This window comes from Simochromis diagramma, unplaced genomic scaffold, assembly GCF_900408965.1.
Source record: "Simochromis diagramma unplaced genomic scaffold, fSimDia1.1 OVJJ01000365.1, whole genome shotgun sequence".
Lineage (NCBI taxonomy): Eukaryota > Metazoa > Chordata > Actinopteri > Cichliformes > Cichlidae > Simochromis > Simochromis diagramma.
Window position 1 is genome coordinate 736,815 of NW_024387230.1, and position 18,790 is coordinate 755,604.

The following is an 18,790-nucleotide window of genomic DNA, read 5'->3' on the forward strand; positions in this document are numbered from 1 at the left end:
GCCCTCTCTATTTTTGGTTTCCAAACAAAACACGCATTAAGAGGCTCTAATGCCTGTGTCTCAATCTCGCGGCCCATGTCACCTCTACTTGCGGCTCGCATAATGACGTGAAAAAATATTTAAAAAAATTATACACAAAAATGATTTAATATGAAGGCAATAGGCAGAGTGTTACAGGCATAGCCCTAAAGAATGTAACTTCATGGGCAGTGTAGTCCGTGCTGCAGGGAGAATGGACTGCCATACCCGTTATGTGTCTGTGAGCGCGAGGAGGGAGAAAAAGGAAAAGTACGAGCTGTCATCGAGCAGAAACGGGAGCTGGAAGCATGTAAATATAATAATAACCACTTCAGCCAAGAAGAGTGCCTGACGAGCCCAGTTGTAAGTAAGCTATTAAGACTCGACTGTACGCTGTGTTCGTGTTTTCCTCCAAAACAATAAGTTCTATTGGAGCAGCCTTTCAACGCCTCTCTCTGTCTCTCACTAGCAAAGTTGACCCAGACAACAAAGTAAAGCTAGTTTTTGGTTATGAGCCCGACACAAACCCGACGTATTAGCCAGAGGTCCCTTTACTACGGTTTGGAGCCGCGGAATAGTTTTCTATACGAAATCGCTGCAAAGCGTGCAGCCTTACCTAATGTATTGTCACGGTCGCAGTGGCAGACCGTGTGGAGAGTGTGTTGAGGACCCAGGTGCGAACACAAATGAGGATACGGGAGTGCACTTAAACAAAAGCGAGCCTTTTATTGTGACTGATGATCACCAAAGAAACAAACAAGAATGAGGGCAGCACAAGAGCAGTAACTAAACAAACCTAAACTGGGAACAATCTATGCTATGGCTGGGGATACAAAAGACTGGGCATGGAAACACGGAGGGTGGGAACACAGACGACGCGATGCAGACTACATGAAACACAGAGACTAAATACACAAGAGGGATGATCAGGGGAAGTGGCCACACATGGGAGCACAGCTGACACAGATAAACATAACAAGACATGGCAGGAGTAAACAACACTGACGGGAGACTTTCAAAGTAAAACAGGAAGTACACAGAGGTGCAGACAGGAGGAGAGAGAGAGCACGGGCATAGTGGGCTGGGGAAACATGGAATGAAACACAAGGAGGGGAGACGAGGGCTCACAGATACATAGAGGGGCACACAGGGGATAAAAGTCACAAGGGGAAATCAAATAAGGAACAATACACAAAAAGACATGAATACTAAGACTGCTGGGCCAACATGGCCCAGGATCATGACATCACCCCCCCCCCCTCAAGGGCTGGCTCCCGACAGCCCAAACCCGAGAACCAAAACACAAGACAAACAGAGAACAACCCACCCAGGGCGGGAGGCGGGGGACCCGGACGGAGGGAACGAAACCAAACAAAAGATGAGGAGCATGAACCAAAACTGAGTCCAAAGACACAAAAACAGTTCAAAACAGGGAGGCAAATGTCCAAAGAGGTCAGAAGGTCAACCCGGGAGGTGACAGCACAAAAGTTCACAATTCAGCTGTTCCGGGGCCGGCCACGTGAAAAAGTGGCAGTGGCGGCAGAACAGATCCGGAGGCCGGCCAAAAACAACGTGGGCTGTGTTTATTTCTGCAGTGACCTCATCCAAGTTGCCCAGCAAGCATACTAAAGGGGAGGCTGGAATGTTACATTTCAGACACTTTGATAAGTCTTCACATATCTCACGCCAAAATTTCTGAACTGGTGGACAGAACCAAAGAGCGTGAATGTAATTGTCCGGTGTATTTGCTGTGCAGTGTGAGCAGTTGTTGGAAGGCGTATAGCCCATCTTGAACATCCTATGACCAGTATAGTGCACTCTGTGTAATATTTTGTATTGTATTAATTGAAAACTGGGATTTCTGATCCATTGAAAGGTTTTTAAGCAAATCTGAGACCAATGGTTTTGGTCTAAACTGATCAATAAATCCGCTTCCCATTTTGCAATAGGAAGTGATATTGATTCATCTATTTTAGAAAGTGTTTTGTATATTTTAGACAATAATTTGGGGGGTTTTAGACTAAAAAATTGTACCACACTTGGTGGTGTTTGTAATTCAGCTTCACTGGGATTAAATTTCTTTTTTACTATGGATTTAATTTGTTGATATTCCAAAAATCGTTTCTTGTTGATCCCATATTGTGTAACTAGTCTGTCAAACGAAATAAAGTCTGTTCCTTCCCACATATGTTCCAAGTATTTAATTCCTTTGCAACTCCAATCTGGAAAGTTTATCGTATTATTGTTTTGTAATATGTCCGGATTGTTCCAGATAGGTGTACGTTTGCATGGGATTAATGAAGACGCCGTCAATTTTAGAAACTCCCACCATGCTGTCAGAGAAGAGCTAATATTGATGCTTTTAAAGCAATCATGTCGTTTGATATTTGAGCTGATAAATGGCAGGTCTGAAATTTCTAGGTTATTACATAGTGCCTGTTCTACATCTATCCAAGGTTCATCTAAGAGGGTGTGTTTAAACCATCTAGAGATGAACTGAAGCCTGTTGGCTAAAAAATAGTGATTAAAGTTAGGCAGATCTAATCCTCTTTTATCCTTGGTGCTTTGTAGTGTTTTTAAGCTGATACGTGGGGGTTTATTTTTCCAAAGGAATTTAGAAATATACGAGTCTAGAGATCTGAACCAATCTTGTGATGGCTTATTTGGGATCATTGAAAATAAATAGTTTATTTTTGGCAAGACCATCATTTTTATAGCGGCGACCCTTCCCATGAGTGATATGGGTAAAGATTTCCATCTAGCCAGCCTGCCTCGACTTTCTTGAGTGTTTATATATTGTCCTAGTCTCTCTCCAGTCCAGTTTGTCCTTTTGCCTTGCTTTCAGTTGTATGCAAATGTCTGAATTTGTGCAAAACACAATCTGCGCCCGGTCACGACATGAAAACGGGAGCTCACATTACTGCTTTTCAAACTGACTGACAAACTGTGTATTAAAATATTGTTTGTCACTTAAAAAAATACATCAAATCATTTTTTTTCTTTTTTTTTAAAGATTAAACCAAGTTTTGTTTCTTTTATTTCATTTTAGCTGTTGTTGCAACCATTGTTTTGGTTCTTGCTGGATTTGCTTGTTCTACTTGTTGCAAAAATGGGTCCACAGGTAAGAGACAGCTGTTTAACTGTTACAATTCATGTTATGATTTCTAGCAATTTTAAGAAATCTAAAGAAAAAAAATCCTTAACAGAAACAGTGGAAATATTTAATTGAAACCGGAGTCATATGTATCTGCAGTAGCATTCTGTGTATCATCATTATTGTTATTATTTTTATTTGGTTACACTTTATTTGTATTAATGAGTTTGGTTTGGCCGCTGCTATTCTAATAACTGTCTTTCTTATGGTGTAACAGAGTCTCAGCCCCATTTGGACCAAAATTAGCAGTGTGTGTGTGTGTGTGTGTGTGTGTATAGTGACTTGATAAAGTATTCATACCTCTTAAACCTTTACAAATTTTGTGACCTTACAACCACAAACTCTTCAATGTTTTTTATTGAGATTTTCTGTGATAGACCAACACAAAGTAGCACATAAGATACGGGTTAGCAAAGGAGTATGGCCTGAGGACAGGTAGGAGGATGACAGGCAAAAAACAGAAATCAGGAGTGAGCCAGAGTGGGGAGGGGTATCAGTAGGTGGCCAGGTGGGAAATTGAGACTGTGTGGAATGAAACCAGGAGTGCCAATCCAGAGGGTGCTGAACAATCCAATATAGTGCGGACAAACGGGCAGGCAGATGAGTAACAATCCTGTTCCAACAGCCAGTGAGCAGGTAGTCTAGTGTGCAGAAAAAGAGGGTTCTAACTGCAAAAAGTTGAGGACTGGGAAGATCCAAAACTGCAAGGAGCACAAGGAGAAGCGACACTGGCCTTAAGTATTCCTCTGCCCCAGATTTTGACTGCTGGAAACTGCAGAGGACCCCGGTGCAGAGGCAGTGTCATGACCAAACCTGGCGAGGCTCCTCCTGGCCCCTGACAATTTTAAGCAAATAAAAATCTGAATGTGTGGCTTGTGTTTGTATTCAGCCCCCTGTACTCCAATGCCCCTAATTAAAAACAGTGCTCATTTGAACTCCTCTCAAGGAGCACTGTTCAATCCATGGTCCCTCTGGAGGAGCTGCAGATTTCCATAGCTCAGGTGGGAGAATCTGTCCACAGGACAACTGCAAGTCGTGTATTCCACAAATCTGGCCTATATGGAAAAGTGGCAAGAAGTCATGGCTGACAGAAAGACATAAGAAGTCATGTTTGGAGTTTGCCAGGAGCCTTGTAAGGGCAAATATGTGGAAGAAGGTGCTCTGCTCAGACGATGTCATTGTCCTGAGTCTGGTGACTCAGTGTTTTTGTTTTTGATTATTTATGTTCTTTGTCTCTGTTAGTTTCTGGTTACACTTTAGTGATTTTTAGATCTTAGGTTTTGTAATCTTCCTCCTGCGTATTTCATGTGTCATGTTGAGTCAGTTATGTTTTCTTCTCTATGTTTGTGTGTCTCCAAAGTCAGTCATGTCTCCATGTCACAGTTTGTTACTCTTTTCTCTGTGCTCCATGTTCACTCTGTCTTCCCTGTGTGCTGCGTCTCTTAATTCCACGTCTCCGTGCCCGTCTTGTGTTTCCTGTTTTACTTTGACAGATTTGTATCCTTCGTTAATGTTTTCAGTTTTGCTTTCTCCCCATTTCATTTTGTTTGATTACTCTCTGCTGTGTTTCATTTCCTTGTTACTCCTTTGTGTATTTAAACACTGTGTTTTCCACTGCCCTTCATCACATCATACCCTCACAGTGCTGTGTGTTTCCTCTGTGTTTCTGGTAATGTTCTGGTTCCCAGTTTTTGTCTTCTAGTTTCCTAGTTTTCTAGGTGGAGTTTCATGTTTGAGTTTCTAGTTTAGTTTCCTTGTATCTCATGATAGAGGTTTTGTACAGGCTAAATAAAGCTGCCTCCCTGGGATATTACTTGTATTCCTGTGAGTCCTGCGTTTGGGTCCTTCATCCTGCCTGCTGCACAGCATAACATGACAGACCAGATTGAAGGTAAAGTTTTGGGACTAAAGGCAAAGCACTAAGTGTGGCGGAAAAGTAACACTGCTCATCTCCCTGAGCACAACATCCCCACTGTGAAACATGGTGGTGGCAGCATCATGCTCTGGGGATGCTTTTCTTCAGCAGGGACAGGGAAGCTAGTTAGAGTTGATGGGAAGATGGATGGAGCCAAATACAGGGCAATCCTGTTGGAGTTGGCTGCGAATGACTTGAGACTGGAAAGGAGATTCACCTTCCAACAGACAGTGACACTAAACCTACAGCAAAAGCTACAATGGAATAGTTTAGATCAAAGAATATATTCATGTGTTAGAATGGTCCAAAGTCTGTGACAAGACTTGAAAACAGTTGTTCACAGACACACTCCATCCAATCTGGCTGAGCTTGAACTATTTTGAAATGAAGAATGGGCAAAAATGTTAATCTCTAGATGTGAAAGTTATGTTGAATTTACTAAATCCGTGTATATGTATATGTGTGTCTGTGTGCGTAAGTATACATAAAACAACAAAATTAATTTAAAAAGTAATTAATTAATCTGTAACAAAATTATATATGCTATATGTGTGTGTGTATAAGGACATATGTCTACAACTTACTGATTTTGAAATGTCAAATAATAATCTTGACGTGTGTTATGCAGTCATTATGTAGTGGATATTTTAACATGGCAGAGAAAAATGGAATGGCGATTAATCTTTTTCTGATACTATATTGAAGGCAACTACATATTGAATACTTGTGGTCAAAATTAGAAAACCAGATATGCAGAGTCTTAGAATGTCCTAAGATAATGCTATGAAAATGCTACTTTAGTTACTTTAGTCTTAAAAATGGTATACACGGATTTATTATTCACTTTACCAACAATTACCCCAAAAGTGATGTCATCTTTAGCTTAATCAAGAGGGTTTATTAGTACATGCTTCCAACTGCAGTTGTAGACAGGTGTAGTTTTCTGTATGGTAAATAGAGTTCTAGTTCCTGTTGTCTTTGTGTCATACTTCTTTAGTATAATACCTTCATGTAAACATTTTCTTCAAAATTATGTGATCTGTGTGTTACACTTGAAAAAAAGTTGTTTTTTTTAACATGTTTCTGTGTTGGATTGATGATAGGCTTGGAAAAGAAAAATGCAGTGATTAATACCAGAGGTGGGACCAAGTCATTGTTTTGCAAGTCTCAAGTAAGTCTCAAGTCTTTATCCTCAAGTCTCAAGTCAAGTCTCAAGTAATGTCAGGCAAGTCAGAGTCGAGTCTCAAGTCACTGGTGTAAAAGTCCGAGTCAAGTCACAAGTCTGAAATTTTGAATTTCAAGTCCTTTCGAGTCTTTAAAAAAAAAACGAAAAAAAGCATGTTGCAGTTATATGCTAAATGTAAATATTAGACCATGTAATTTTTAAATCTGTGTTTTTCTCAACACATGACAAAATAGTGAACTTAGAAAATATACACAAATTGTGAAATTGCACCTCTTTAAAATGCAGCTCAATTAAACCTAGCTCCAAGAATAATTTTCACCGACAGTTCTGAGATAAGCTGCATGTTATTCTTGGATGCGGTTGTAGGACCGGCTTTAAAATCGCATGACAAAAATATCATACATAAATAAATGATATTTTTTTTTAAATATAATTTAAAAAAAAAAAACTGCATCACCAACGTAGCCTGGAAAACATTTGCTAGTTAGATGAAGTCAGCTATCTCATTGTAGCATATTTATATGCATATTTATAATCACACGCTTCTTGGAGTGAGCGCATACACTCATGAAGTTTAGTAACTTCCGGTCACTGCAACAAGCCCAGGTACAGTTTACCGACGGATGGGTGCAGGACCTTGAAATGCACCGTGTAGAAAGTAAAGACCATCGTACGTATCATAAGTTTACCAGTCTCACAAATCGTCGTCATAAATACACATTCGTTAACCGTTTATTAATATAACCTTTGAGCTCAATGGTAATTAATTAGTAGTGGAAATAATTTCTGGTAGCATCACAGAAATGTAGCAGTGACAATAATATTGTATGCTATAATCGTACTGGGCAATTAGTGATACAAAACTGTTTTATCCTGTGAATAAAAGTATATGTTTTTGTCAATGTACCATAATAACAGAAGCGAAACACAATATTGTGTCAGGACAATTCACTATTTATGCACAATAAACAAAGGAGCATAGCGTGACAATTTCTGTTCAGCGCCAGACTTGCTTGTAACCTATATCACCAATTATGTTAAGAAAAATGACGCATTAACTACAACAGCAGACTAACCTGTGAGCTGGAGTGTTCTGGGACGTTATAATTGGTCTTTGAATGGCTGCAATCCAGTCGCCTTTGTTACTTCGGAAACATGGCTCGAACAATTTCTCTTCAACGACGTAATCCGATAACAACCGATCTCTTTACCCGTCGGCTTCCCGTGGCTGTCATGCGACCGGCTATTGCAGTTAATAATACAACAGCTTCTTGACATTTTTGTGTTTCTTTTTATCGCTGTATAACTGATTTTAATTGAAAGCCTGCGTGCGCTAGTACCGCTTGCCACGAGTTCCCAGAATCCTTTGCGGTTCTACCCGTGAATGACGTCACATTTTCAATCTCTATATAATATGCATGTTAAATTTTATGTTTGGGGTAAAATATCAAGTCTTTTCAAGTAAACCGGTTCAAGTCCAATTCAAGTCCCAGGTCATTGGTGTAAAAGTCCAAGTCAAGTCACAAGTCTTAGAACATTTTTTCAAGTCAAGTCTAAAGTCATAAAATTAATGACTCGAGTCTGACTCGAGTCCAAGTCATGTGACTCGAGTCCACACCTCTGATTAATACCCTGACGGAACTAAAGAAGGAGCTTGGGAAACACAGAGATCAACTTGCACAGCAGCTTGAAAGAATAGAGACCGGGAGAAATGAGAACAAGATGAAGCTTCGACAAGTAGAGGACACACCTGACTTTTTGAAAGAAAAAGATGACCTATTAAATGTCAAATCGAAACTAGATGACGAGCAGAGAACATATGGAACTTTTGTGCTCGATGTGGACCAGATGCTACAGACAACAGATACTCTACTTGCAATAGTGACTGAGTAGTTGATAATGTACAACACACTGATCAAACTGACTTTGTGTTTGAAAAATGTTTTTAAATATGAAATTCTCATTTCTCAGTTATTGAAGCTCTACTGATCTTTCTTTGTGACAAAATGGAATAACAGAATTAATAATTAACTGTAACATAAGGCAGGTCAATCACCTACAATTTCTATGCATTAAGAAAGAGTACATTTATTTTGAGGTTGTCTGAGAGCCACATATTTGTATTTTATGTCTGGGTATTGTAAAAAAAAAAAAAACTCCAATAAAAACTCCAAGCTGTTAATGGTTTACCAGCCTAGTTCTGCACATACTGCACAGGTGTCGATTGCCTTTCTTATAAAAACAAATTACTACTCATCAGCTGTTTTGGTTTGTATGATCAGTATACATTACAACTGGGTTTCAGTTTTGTTTTTGTTTTTGGCTTGTTTTTTTCTAACTAACAAACAGACAACACTGTATATTTCAAAGGTAAAGACATTTGCACAGGCGCTCTCACTTGGTGTTAAATCTCATTGCTGTACTTTATTAATTCCAGTTCCTGTTGGAATGCACATCGGCACTTTTTCTGTAGCTTAATTTGTGTAGGTCAATTAATAAATTACTAACTTTTACTTTTGTGTAGAGTTTGCATGTTCTCGCCATGTTTATCTGTGTTCTGTCCCAGTACTTCAGCTACTTCCTTTTTTCCAAAGACATGCAGTTAAGGCAGTAGGGTTGCCCATATGTGTGAATGTCTGTGTAAATGGTTGTCTGTCTCCGTGTGTTAGGTCTGCAACAGACTGCCGATCTTTCCAGGATGTAACCCTTTACCCCCTGAAAAGTTACAACAGCAATGTACTATTGGTTCTGAACTACTCATACTCACATCTTACACACTTCTATTGCTTTGTCTTTAATTATGCTCAGCAGGCAAAGTATTGCAAGTCAATAATTACCAGAGACAGAGATAAGCAGAGTGTACTTTGATCTACATAAATCCTAGATCAAGGTACATTATTATAGTACTTTCACTTACTGACTGCACTGAAGTAAATGTTGAGATGAACAACAGGTATGAAATCTTGTTTTGACATTACTTGGTGATGATTAGTTGTCATGTAGATATAGATGGGGGGCACACTGTCTTCGTGTTTAAATAGTTGTTTTAAAAATCGACAGCTTGATAGTCAGCATTTTATGATTGAGTTACTCAGGAAATTTGAATATTACTATTAATTTTTCTGCATAAGACAGTGGTTAATTCATTTTGAGGTTGAGTATGACAGTTATCGAAACAGAAGTCATGCATTTGTATTCTATGACCGAGTACTGTAAACAACTCAATAAAAAACTGTCATTACCAGGTTCAACCATATTTAAACAAACTAGTAGGCTAATGGTAGTCATATGATTGGTTGTGTGGCTAGAATTTAGCTGTTAATTTGTAAGTTCTTCATCTTGAACTTAAGCTGGTTTTGTTTTGATAAGGTCAGCTCCTGATTTTAATAAGTCCTAAGTCCTGATTTTTGAGATGAATGGGTGTGTTGAAACATTTGACTGGTAATACAAATTGTCAGCTTGTGTTTGGTTCTATACCACTATCCAATGCTGTTGTATGTATAAATGCATAAACCATATGAATGTTCATGCTGCTGAATATATATTACAATGATTTCAATGATGGGGACCTTTATAGATATAGTAATTTCTGTTGTTGACCACATGCGGGAAGTATCATCTCTCAAAATATTTGTACCCATAACATTTAGTTTCAGAATGTACTCAGTTTATGTAACTGACCTCCAACTTGCAATATGCAAAATTCAATGCAGTAAGCAATGGCAGAAAGAGATAAATAAAACCGCTGCAGGCCAAACAGATTAAAAATACGCCTGGTATTATTACAGCAAGAGGGCAGCATGTGACCCCAACAACCAATCTGATGCAGCACACTTGAAAGAGTTTAGATCAGAAGACTATAAAGCAGCCCTGGCAGGTTCTTTCACTCTCCTCTTCCTATTTTTTACATGCATGCAATAGTACACATCTGTTTTATCTTTTTATGCATTAAAGAGGTTAAATATTGGATTGCAGCAAATTAATCGATCTAGCAGTAGTTCTTATATATTCACAATACAGCACAGTCTGAACATAGTTTTTTTTTTTTTTTTAATTTATTATTTATTCATTCTTTCACAGAACACCATGGTGCTAAAGCGAAATAAGAGGCAGCCTACATCAAGTCTCACATGTTTCATTTTTCATCAGGCCCCTGTTCTGCTTCTCCTAACATGCTGCTGTGAAGGTAACTTTGGGAAAACAAAACAAAATAAACAGACTTGATTAAAGACTGCATCTTTTTTAGAGTGATATTTAGTAATGGGTGATTTTAACTGTCACTGATAGCATAACATGTTATGCTGATTGGCATTGGGTTTGAAAAAAACATACAATTGCTGTGTTCAGCTGTTACATATAAATAACGATTTTATAAAATAAGTTTGGATAAGTAAGGGTCTCATTGCAGGAATCATCTTTGCAGGTCAGATTCAGGTCATTGGTCCATCGCAGGCAGTAACTGTGATGGTGGATGATGACATTATTTTGCCATGCCATTTGAAACCGGCTTCAGATGCTTCTGGTATGACCTTTGAGTGGGCAAGACCTGACCTTAAACCCAGATTTGTCCATGTGTGGCATGAAGGTCAAGACCTTCATGTTAATCAGCATTCATCTTTCAAAGGACGAACATCAGTAGACATCACTAAACTGAAGTATGGAGATATTTCACTGAAACTCTCCAAAGTAAAACACACAGACAGAGGAATATACAGATGTTACTTTCCAGATTTGGATAAAGAGACTACTGTCCAGCTTTTTGTTGGTAAGCAGAAGTTATTTTTGTGACTTTTTATGTGTTTATTCAGAAGTGTTTTAATAGCCATTAGTACTGCATGCTTGGGGTGATAATTATTACTCTGTCCTTCAATTGCTGCTCATTTTGCTCATCAGGGAGTGTTTCCCAGGCAGTTGTAAGGTTAACTGGGATTGACCAATCCATAAGTGGAGTGGTGTTACAGTGTGAGTCTGCAGGCTGGTATCCAGAGCCTGAGCTGCTGTGGTTGGACGGTGAGGGAAACCTCCTCTCTGCTGGACCTGCAGAGACCCTCAGAGGTCCTGATGACCTCTATAGTGTCAGCAGCAGAGTGACTGTGGAGAAGAGACACAGCAACAACATCACCTGCAGAGTCCAACAGAGGAACACCAACCAGAGCAGAGAGACACACATACATGTTCCAGGTAGAAAATAACTTTATTTGGGTATGCTTCTATATTTGTATATATTCATAAGTCTAACCTTTTCTCATATTTCAGATGATTTTTTTGGGACTCCATGTAGCTCTGCAGCTTGCATTGCCATCAGCACGACTGCTTGTGTCATGAGTGTCCTTGTACTCATCTTTGCTTTGTGGAAAAACAAACACAGTAAGTTAAGTCATCAGTGTATTAGTTTTAACCTTCTTGGATTTGTGAAATTCACAGTGTAACTCTTCATATGTCTGTTTATAGGTTTTGTTAAAGTAGCAATAAAAAATACAGATGGGTTTTTACCATTTTTTTGAAAATATTTTTGTCACTGAAACACATTGGAATTCAAATGTATTATTTAATAAATGCCCTACTGAGATTTTAATATTAAGTCACATTTAAGTTGTTCTTGTGTGTCCTGTTAAACTTTCAAGCATCAGTGCATCAAACACATTAGCTGTGAAACTTCCTGTTTGTCTGTTTGATAACAGAAACCACTATGACCCGACAACAAGAGAACTTGGATCACACAGAGAATCAAAAAATGAAGGATGACATGACCAAACTTACAAAAGAATTACAGAAGAAGGAGGAAGAACATAAAAACATGGTGGGGACACTGATGTTACACAAGAAAGAATTGAAAGAAGAGAAAGATAAATTTAAACTGCAATTAATGAAAATGGAGGAAGTGGTGGAGGCCAGTGAAATGGATCTCCACTCAAAGGAGCAAGAAAAAGGTTCCTCTAGTGCACCATCTTTAGATCTAAAAAAAAAAGTCTTAGAATGCAAATGGAGCGTGAATGAAACAGTGACAGCATCTGAAAAACTACTACTAAGCATAGAGAAACTGTTACAATATATAGAAACTGTGGCAAGCCCTGGTTTACAGAGTACGGACTCAGGACATAGTATTTGTGAAGACAGTACACTGATATCAGAGGAAGAAAAAAAAGAGTACAGCGATCAGATTAATAGTGTGATCATTTTTTCGCAGGAATGAAGAAATGCTCATGCACTAGCAGGTTGGTCTTAAATTTGCTTCTGGTTAAAGCAAATGTCTATCCATAACACTCAGCAAATGCTGTAATGTTACAGTTCCTTTGTTTATTTGCAAATTACCACATTTAGAATTTGTTTGGTGAAGTAGTGTAAAGTGATGCATTTCAATATATGTCAACATAAATTTTGATGCTGTGGAAATTTAGTGCCTAAATAAAGGAAATCTGCTGGAGTTGTCCTTTGGAAGTTTTATTTGTACAAGAAGGAATTCAGTCCACACAGAGCACACAGCAGTGCAGTAAGGAATTCACTGGAACAGAAGAAACAGACCCTACTTATACAGGGTCCCACCGTAGTGGAGTGCCCTAAGAAATAAAAAAGGACACTCAATTAGGGAGTTTCTGCACACCTCCATTCTACATGCAGGGGTCAAGGGGTTAAGCATAACACAGGCATAAGAAAAAGACAGCTGTATCTTTAATATATAACAAAATGATCTACAAAATTCTAAAATGAATCATGGCCATAAAAAACAAGAAATAACATGCAAGCCACACTTATGATGTCATGGTGGCTGAGATGGACTCTGAAGTCAGATACTAGTAGCGAGAGGCAGAAATGTTTTATTTAAACCAGGAGCTTTGCAAATGGTGGGAAGGATGTTAACTGAGTTTGAGGTGAACTGCTGAATTGACATTTGTGAAATTGGGAGATAGAAAAGTCTTGCGTGGAAATTATACATTTTAGGCACAAGGTTTCCTCTGAGTGAGAGGAAGGTTGACAGTAAAACTAGTGGAGAGCTGGCAGGCAGGTGAGTTTTCCATGCGAGTCCTTCCACACTGTTTTCTGACAACATCAAATTTCTTGTAAAAGCTTGAGGCAGTGCTGAAGTCCAATGTGGTGAATGAATCACAGGAAACAATGAGCCACTCAGGAAATGAAAAACCTAAAGCAGATGGAATATTTGCATTAATTAAAGAAAGTAATTAAATGCATCACCCATATTGCACCTTGATCATATGAATAAAATGGTGACCTAACTAGAGAAAAACCATTACTCCATAAAATTATCTAACACTAATGGCATACTGTCCAATAGCACCAGAGTGGAATAAAAACACAGCAGTACAATAAATACAATTTTAACTGTGCAAGTGCTCAAATAATGTTATTCCCCTTAGTAACACACTGCTGAACATACTACTACTAAAATAGACCTAAACTATGTTTGTTCTGTTTTGGGTTTTTTTTTTCAACATAACTTTATTTATATCATGGGGGCAATTCAGAGTATATAGATGTATCAAACACTAGGGGGCAACAAAGAGTCATAAGTAGTCATTGGCCCTGGGTCATTTGATCCAGCGTTTCTATGTTTCTGAACTTACTAGTGATTATTTGAATATTCTATGTTGATTCATGGTTTAATATGTACTTCATGTATTCTGACATGTATTTGGTCTAGATTTCAGTTCTTAGTTTGTTTGTATATTTGTTTGTCTTAGTCTCCCTTTGTCCATTGTCAGACTGTCTGTTTCCTTTTGTATTATTTTCTTTTTGTTATGTTGTACTTTCATCAGCTATTTAATCAGCTAAACATTTAATTTTTGTTCCCTGCAGTCTACCTGTGCCTGTCTGCATTTGGGTCCAGTTTACAATGTATGATCTGCATTTCCTGCTGATTCCAACAACTTGGAGCTTGGAAATTTGAAAAAATATATTTTTGGAAATAGCTTATTATCCAATGATCAAACTCAAATGTAGATGCAGGTGTTTGTAAGTTGTGGTCACCATACTTCAACATCAAGCTACTGCTACAGCAGAGGGTTGAGCATAAGGGGAGTAATGTTTTTTCAACTGGCAGGTAAAAATATTTTCAAATACATAAGAACACAAAACCAGTGATGCAGTGGAAAACAAAGAAACTAAAACTCAAAAACAGTCTAAGGGAGTCATTTTTGCACTGTACCTGACTCCAACAATGGGTTTTATAACAAAAAGAAAATAAAAAAGAAAACAAGGGCGTACTCTGTTGTGTGACTTTATCAGTAAGTAGTTTCTCATCACTGGCTAGCTGCAGTGAACTGGGGAAATCTAGCCATGAGCTATAATGCTAGAATTTGTTGAGCATTGCATAAATGACTGTGTGAGTCAGGTGCACCAGTGGTTCATCTGACTGAAAAGCTGGAGTTAGACATTCCTCCTGATTTTTCCTCATAGTTGGGTGTACTGAGCACTGTTGGGTGTACTTGAGACCACAAGTTTGCAAGGTCCAGTCAGTACTATATTATGTATTTTTCACAAGCACATCCAAACAGTTTACAACATAACAGGTTACTAACTGAGCATCGCATTGGAAACACAACAATGTTTCTTACTGACGCACAATTGAAGCACACCTACTAGTACTACGAGTAAATCTGAAAATGTCATGTTCAGTTAAGAAAGAAACTCACACAAGCTCATGTGCTGCATCTCTGGAAGGGGAAGGAGAGCAAGAACACTGTGTTTCATTTTCATTCTAAATAGTAAAAATATAAATGCTTAATAAATACTTAACTGAACTATCATAACAGCGATGGAAATTTTTAGTGTCAGTTAATGTTCCGGTTAACTTGAGCTGAACTTAATTTGAGCATGTGGTTTTCAGAAATACACAGTGCTGCATTAGTGAGGGTGTGTTTTTAATAGATGTCAGTGGTTTAAAATGTTAATAGGAACATAAAGCAGCAGTGTGCTGTCATGTTGGTTGCTAACCACAGTGAATGTTTTTAAAAAGAAGCAGCATCTGTGTTTATTTGAACAACATCTTCAAACGTGGTAACAAACTGAGCAAGTAACACAAGGTCGCTCAACTGACACCAACAATGTGACTAAGACAGAGACCAATATAGATACAGTGGGTGGGGGATGTGATGAATCTATGTTTGCATGTGTAATAATAGGCACAATCTGCTCTTTGCCACTGAAACATACATTCATTATGGTAGTTTTAGATAGAAGAACTAATTAGAAGAGCCTGATGAAATGAGAGTACAACTTTATCTGTGTTAGAACTTGAATATCCTTGGCTCTCCAACTGGTTTCTGTACTTTCTGTATTTCCTGACATTAGGGTACACAGGAATTAATCTTAAGCAAATTTAACTTCTGTCCACTCCAAGCACATCCCTATGGCTTCAGTGTTGTCCAACAATAACAAACACTGACTGCTAAAAAACAGTTTCCATATTTTTTTCGGGCTATAACGCACACTTAAAATCCTTTAATTTTCTCAAAATCGTCAGTACACCTTATAATCCAGTGCACCTTATGTATGAATTCTAGTTGTGCTTACTGACCTCGAACCAATTTTATGTGGCACACTCAAAAATCTGTCAAAAAATTATTTAGTCTGACTTTGGTAAGCTACGAAGCCGTACTGCTTTATGCAGTGTCGGAGCATTATGGCTACCCTAGTCAGGAGCCTCGCGGAGTAATCTGGGTCCAAACTATGCTTCAGGTCCCAAAATCAAACAAACACTGCAGCATCACCGAGAGTTAACAACTGTCTAAATTAAAACATACAGCTCTTCTATCACTTCCAACAGAAATGAAGACAGAAAACTAAAGAGCAGTGACTTTTATAGGATTACTGAAGTTGGGCTAGCTGGTATATAATGATGTGCTACGTGATCGCTAGTGTCACAGCTAAGTTATCATAACATAAACATAGTGAAGCTGGAGAATGAATGCTAACTTTTTTCCACTTGATAAAAGTTAACATGAGGTTTCCTGATGGTTGGGGACAAATGAAATCGCATGGCAGGATGCTGTAAACGGACCAAACTTCATTCAGGAGAACAACTGAGATAATCCATCCACAATCGTGTTGTTGCAGTTTATTAATGGCTAACCTCATGTTAGTCAGAACCCGTTCATCGACATTACGCCTTATAATCCGGTGCGCTTTATGGTCTGAAAAATACGGTACTTTGTTATTTTTTGTTCCTTTATTGTTTTGGTTTTACAAATTACACTGACTGCAGAAAAACAAAAAAAGCTAAAAGTAAAAAAAAAAAAATACAAAAGCAGACAATACAAAATAAACAAAATTTAAAATACACACAGAAGAATGTAGATGTGCCATTTCAGAGAGAGAGAAAAAAAGAAATCTGTGTTAATAGCATAATAACCTTTAATGTTTAATAGTCTAGCAAAAGAAAATCCAGCAAATAAAAAATGTATGGGCCTCAGTCAGTAAGTCAGTTAGTAGGGTTAGGTTAATTGATGTTTCTAAATTCCCCACAGGGGTGAATGTGATTACGAATGGTTGTCTGACTCTATGTGTTAACCCTGTGACAGACTGGTGACCTGTCCAAGGTGTACACCACCTCCCGGCCTATGACACTGAGATAGTCTCCTTACTGAAGAGTTGTCAACAGTGGATAAGCAGGATAGGATGGGTGGATGCATGAGCCTCAATTCACTGAAGAATAGATGACAGCCTCGATGTCTTCCCTGGATACTTCCAGTTCTGTTTTGGAAACATGTATCAAATTCAAAATCTATTTTTTCTCTATAAATTTTCTCTGTATATTTCTCACCTGTGTTAAGTAATCATTTTATATAAAGCTCGATAGATGCATACAAAGCAGTAGTTGTGGTTGCGATCAATGGCAATTCAGTTGTCTCCATCTAACAAGATAATACAAAACTTTGAAAGAGTTTTCTCACATGCTATCATTTATGTACATTAATTCTTAAAAACCCTAACAAAATATCAGTGACTCATAAAGGTTACCTTTCTCTACCAGGCCATATGACACTTGTGTGTACTCCTCTTGCAAGACTGAAATGTTAAAAAAAAAAGAGGGTGGGGTTGTTATGAGGATGTAATGTGGAGTTTTTAACATGCATTTCATGGACGCAGTATGTATTGTATTATCATTATGCATTATAGTGCTTCCGGTGCATCTAATCATTGAACTACAATTAAAAGATATTTGTCATTACTAAATTGTTAAATGGTTATGATATAGAAATACCTTAAATAATAATGTTCACTTAATGTCAACATTTCTAAAAATTGCATGCTTTTGTTTCATTTTTCTGTTACCATGTATTTTCTGTGTCAGGGACACTTGACAAATGAAAAATCTAAAAAAAATTACATAAGCAGGATGTGAGCTTAGGGATGTGAGTTAAAGGGGCTCAAAATAACTGAATAAATGTGAATTAAATGTGATTCAAAAAGTGCCAGATTTTGACCCACCACGATGTACTTGATATTGAAAGCATGAAAAATAAAATGTTTATGGCTTCATTATATACAGTGTCTGGGAAGTATTCACAGCACTTCACTTGTACCACATTTTGTCATGTTACAACCTTAGAGAATCTGATATTCGAAAGAAGGGACTGCTCTCACAGCTAGAGATTTCTGATGAAAAAAACATCATCACATCATGATGAAGTGACTCCCTTGCTTCACTGAAGGCATGGCAGTGGCCAGGTAATGAGCAGTACCTGGTTCAGATCAAACCAAATCATTTTGATTCTCATGGTCTGAGAGTCCCTCCTCTTTGGCAAACTCTAGATGGGCATTCGTGTCCCTTTTACTGAGCAGTAAAAGCCCTGATTAAAGCCCTTCTACCCTGATTGCTCAGACTGGCCAGGGCTAGGACGAGCCCTTGTAATTCCAAACCTTTTCTATTTTACGAATGATGGGGGCCACTGTGTTCACTGGCACCTTAGGTGCTGGAGAATTTTTTTTCTGTACCCTTCTATACATCTGTGCTTGGATACAAACTTGTCTTTAAGGTCTACAAACAAGACCTGTCTACAGACCTGTTATATTTTTGTTTTTTATTACACTTTGTCTCTTTGTCATTATGGAGTATTGGGTGTAGAATTTTGAGGTGAAAATTAATTTAATCAATTTTGAAATAAGGGTGTAACATGACAAAATGTGGAGCAAGTGAAGCACTGTGAATACTTTCAGGATGCACTGTACAAAGTTACTCTGGAAGGAAATTAGCTCATTCTGAGGTAGTCATTTGGGAACTTTGTTCAGATTTGTCTGATGTTTCAGAGAATGACCCTGTGGGTCATTCAACTGTTTGCATGATTTTAACCACAAACTGAACATCCACTGACTGAGACTTTATTTTATTTTTATTTTGTTTTATTTTGTGTCCACTGAAAAAGGATGCAGTTTCTCACCTGTGTTGTCTTCACATGAGCGTGAACCTTGTACTGATGAAAAACAGGCTGATACTGAAAAACCCAGGAAAAAAAAATCCATTAGTAGGAAAGAGAGCAAGGGAAAAGTTAGGGAATGTTAA

The 18,790-nt window shown here is 38.1% G+C and overlaps 2 protein-coding genes and 1 long non-coding RNA gene across 3 annotated transcripts in view; all 3 read left to right on the top strand.

Moving 5' to 3' along the window:
* The window catches only part of LOC120746870 (butyrophilin subfamily 3 member A3-like), a 310,219-nt gene that overhangs the window by 51,512 nt on the left and 239,917 nt on the right, over positions 1-18,790 (top strand). The gene's annotated exons all lie outside the window — the stretch shown is intronic.
* On the top strand, positions 4,139-5,431 carry LOC120746853. Its single transcript, XR_005698946.1, has 3 exons — positions 4,139-4,249; positions 5,205-5,212; positions 5,421-5,431. It is a non-coding gene; the product is annotated as an uncharacterized LOC120746853 (long non-coding RNA).
* On the top strand, positions 9,122-12,695 carry LOC120746834 (butyrophilin subfamily 3 member A2-like). Its single transcript, XM_040052335.1, has 6 exons — positions 9,122-9,226; positions 10,354-10,459; positions 10,697-11,038; positions 11,167-11,454; positions 11,530-11,640; positions 11,955-12,695. Exons 2-6 carry the CDS (start codon positions 10,360-10,362, stop codon positions 12,464-12,466), a joined length of 1,353 nt encoding a protein of 450 aa, XP_039908269.1. The 5' UTR covers positions 9,122-9,226; positions 10,354-10,359; the 3' UTR covers positions 12,467-12,695.

What these genes read in the sequence shown, in the direction of transcription:
- LOC120746834 (XM_040052335.1), top strand. Translation starts at nt 10,360, where the DNA reads ATGGTGCTAAAGCGAAATAAGAGGCAGCCTACATCAAGTCTCACATGT. An exon ending in CCTAACATGCTGCTGTGAAG is followed by an intron (nt 10,460 to 10,696) that starts GTAACTTTGGGA and finishes TCATCTTTGCAG; the next exon opens with GTCAGATTCAGGTCATTGGT. An exon ending in GACACACATACATGTTCCAG is followed by an intron (nt 11,455 to 11,529) that starts GTAGAAAATAAC and finishes CTCATATTTCAG; the next exon opens with ATGATTTTTTTGGGACTCCA.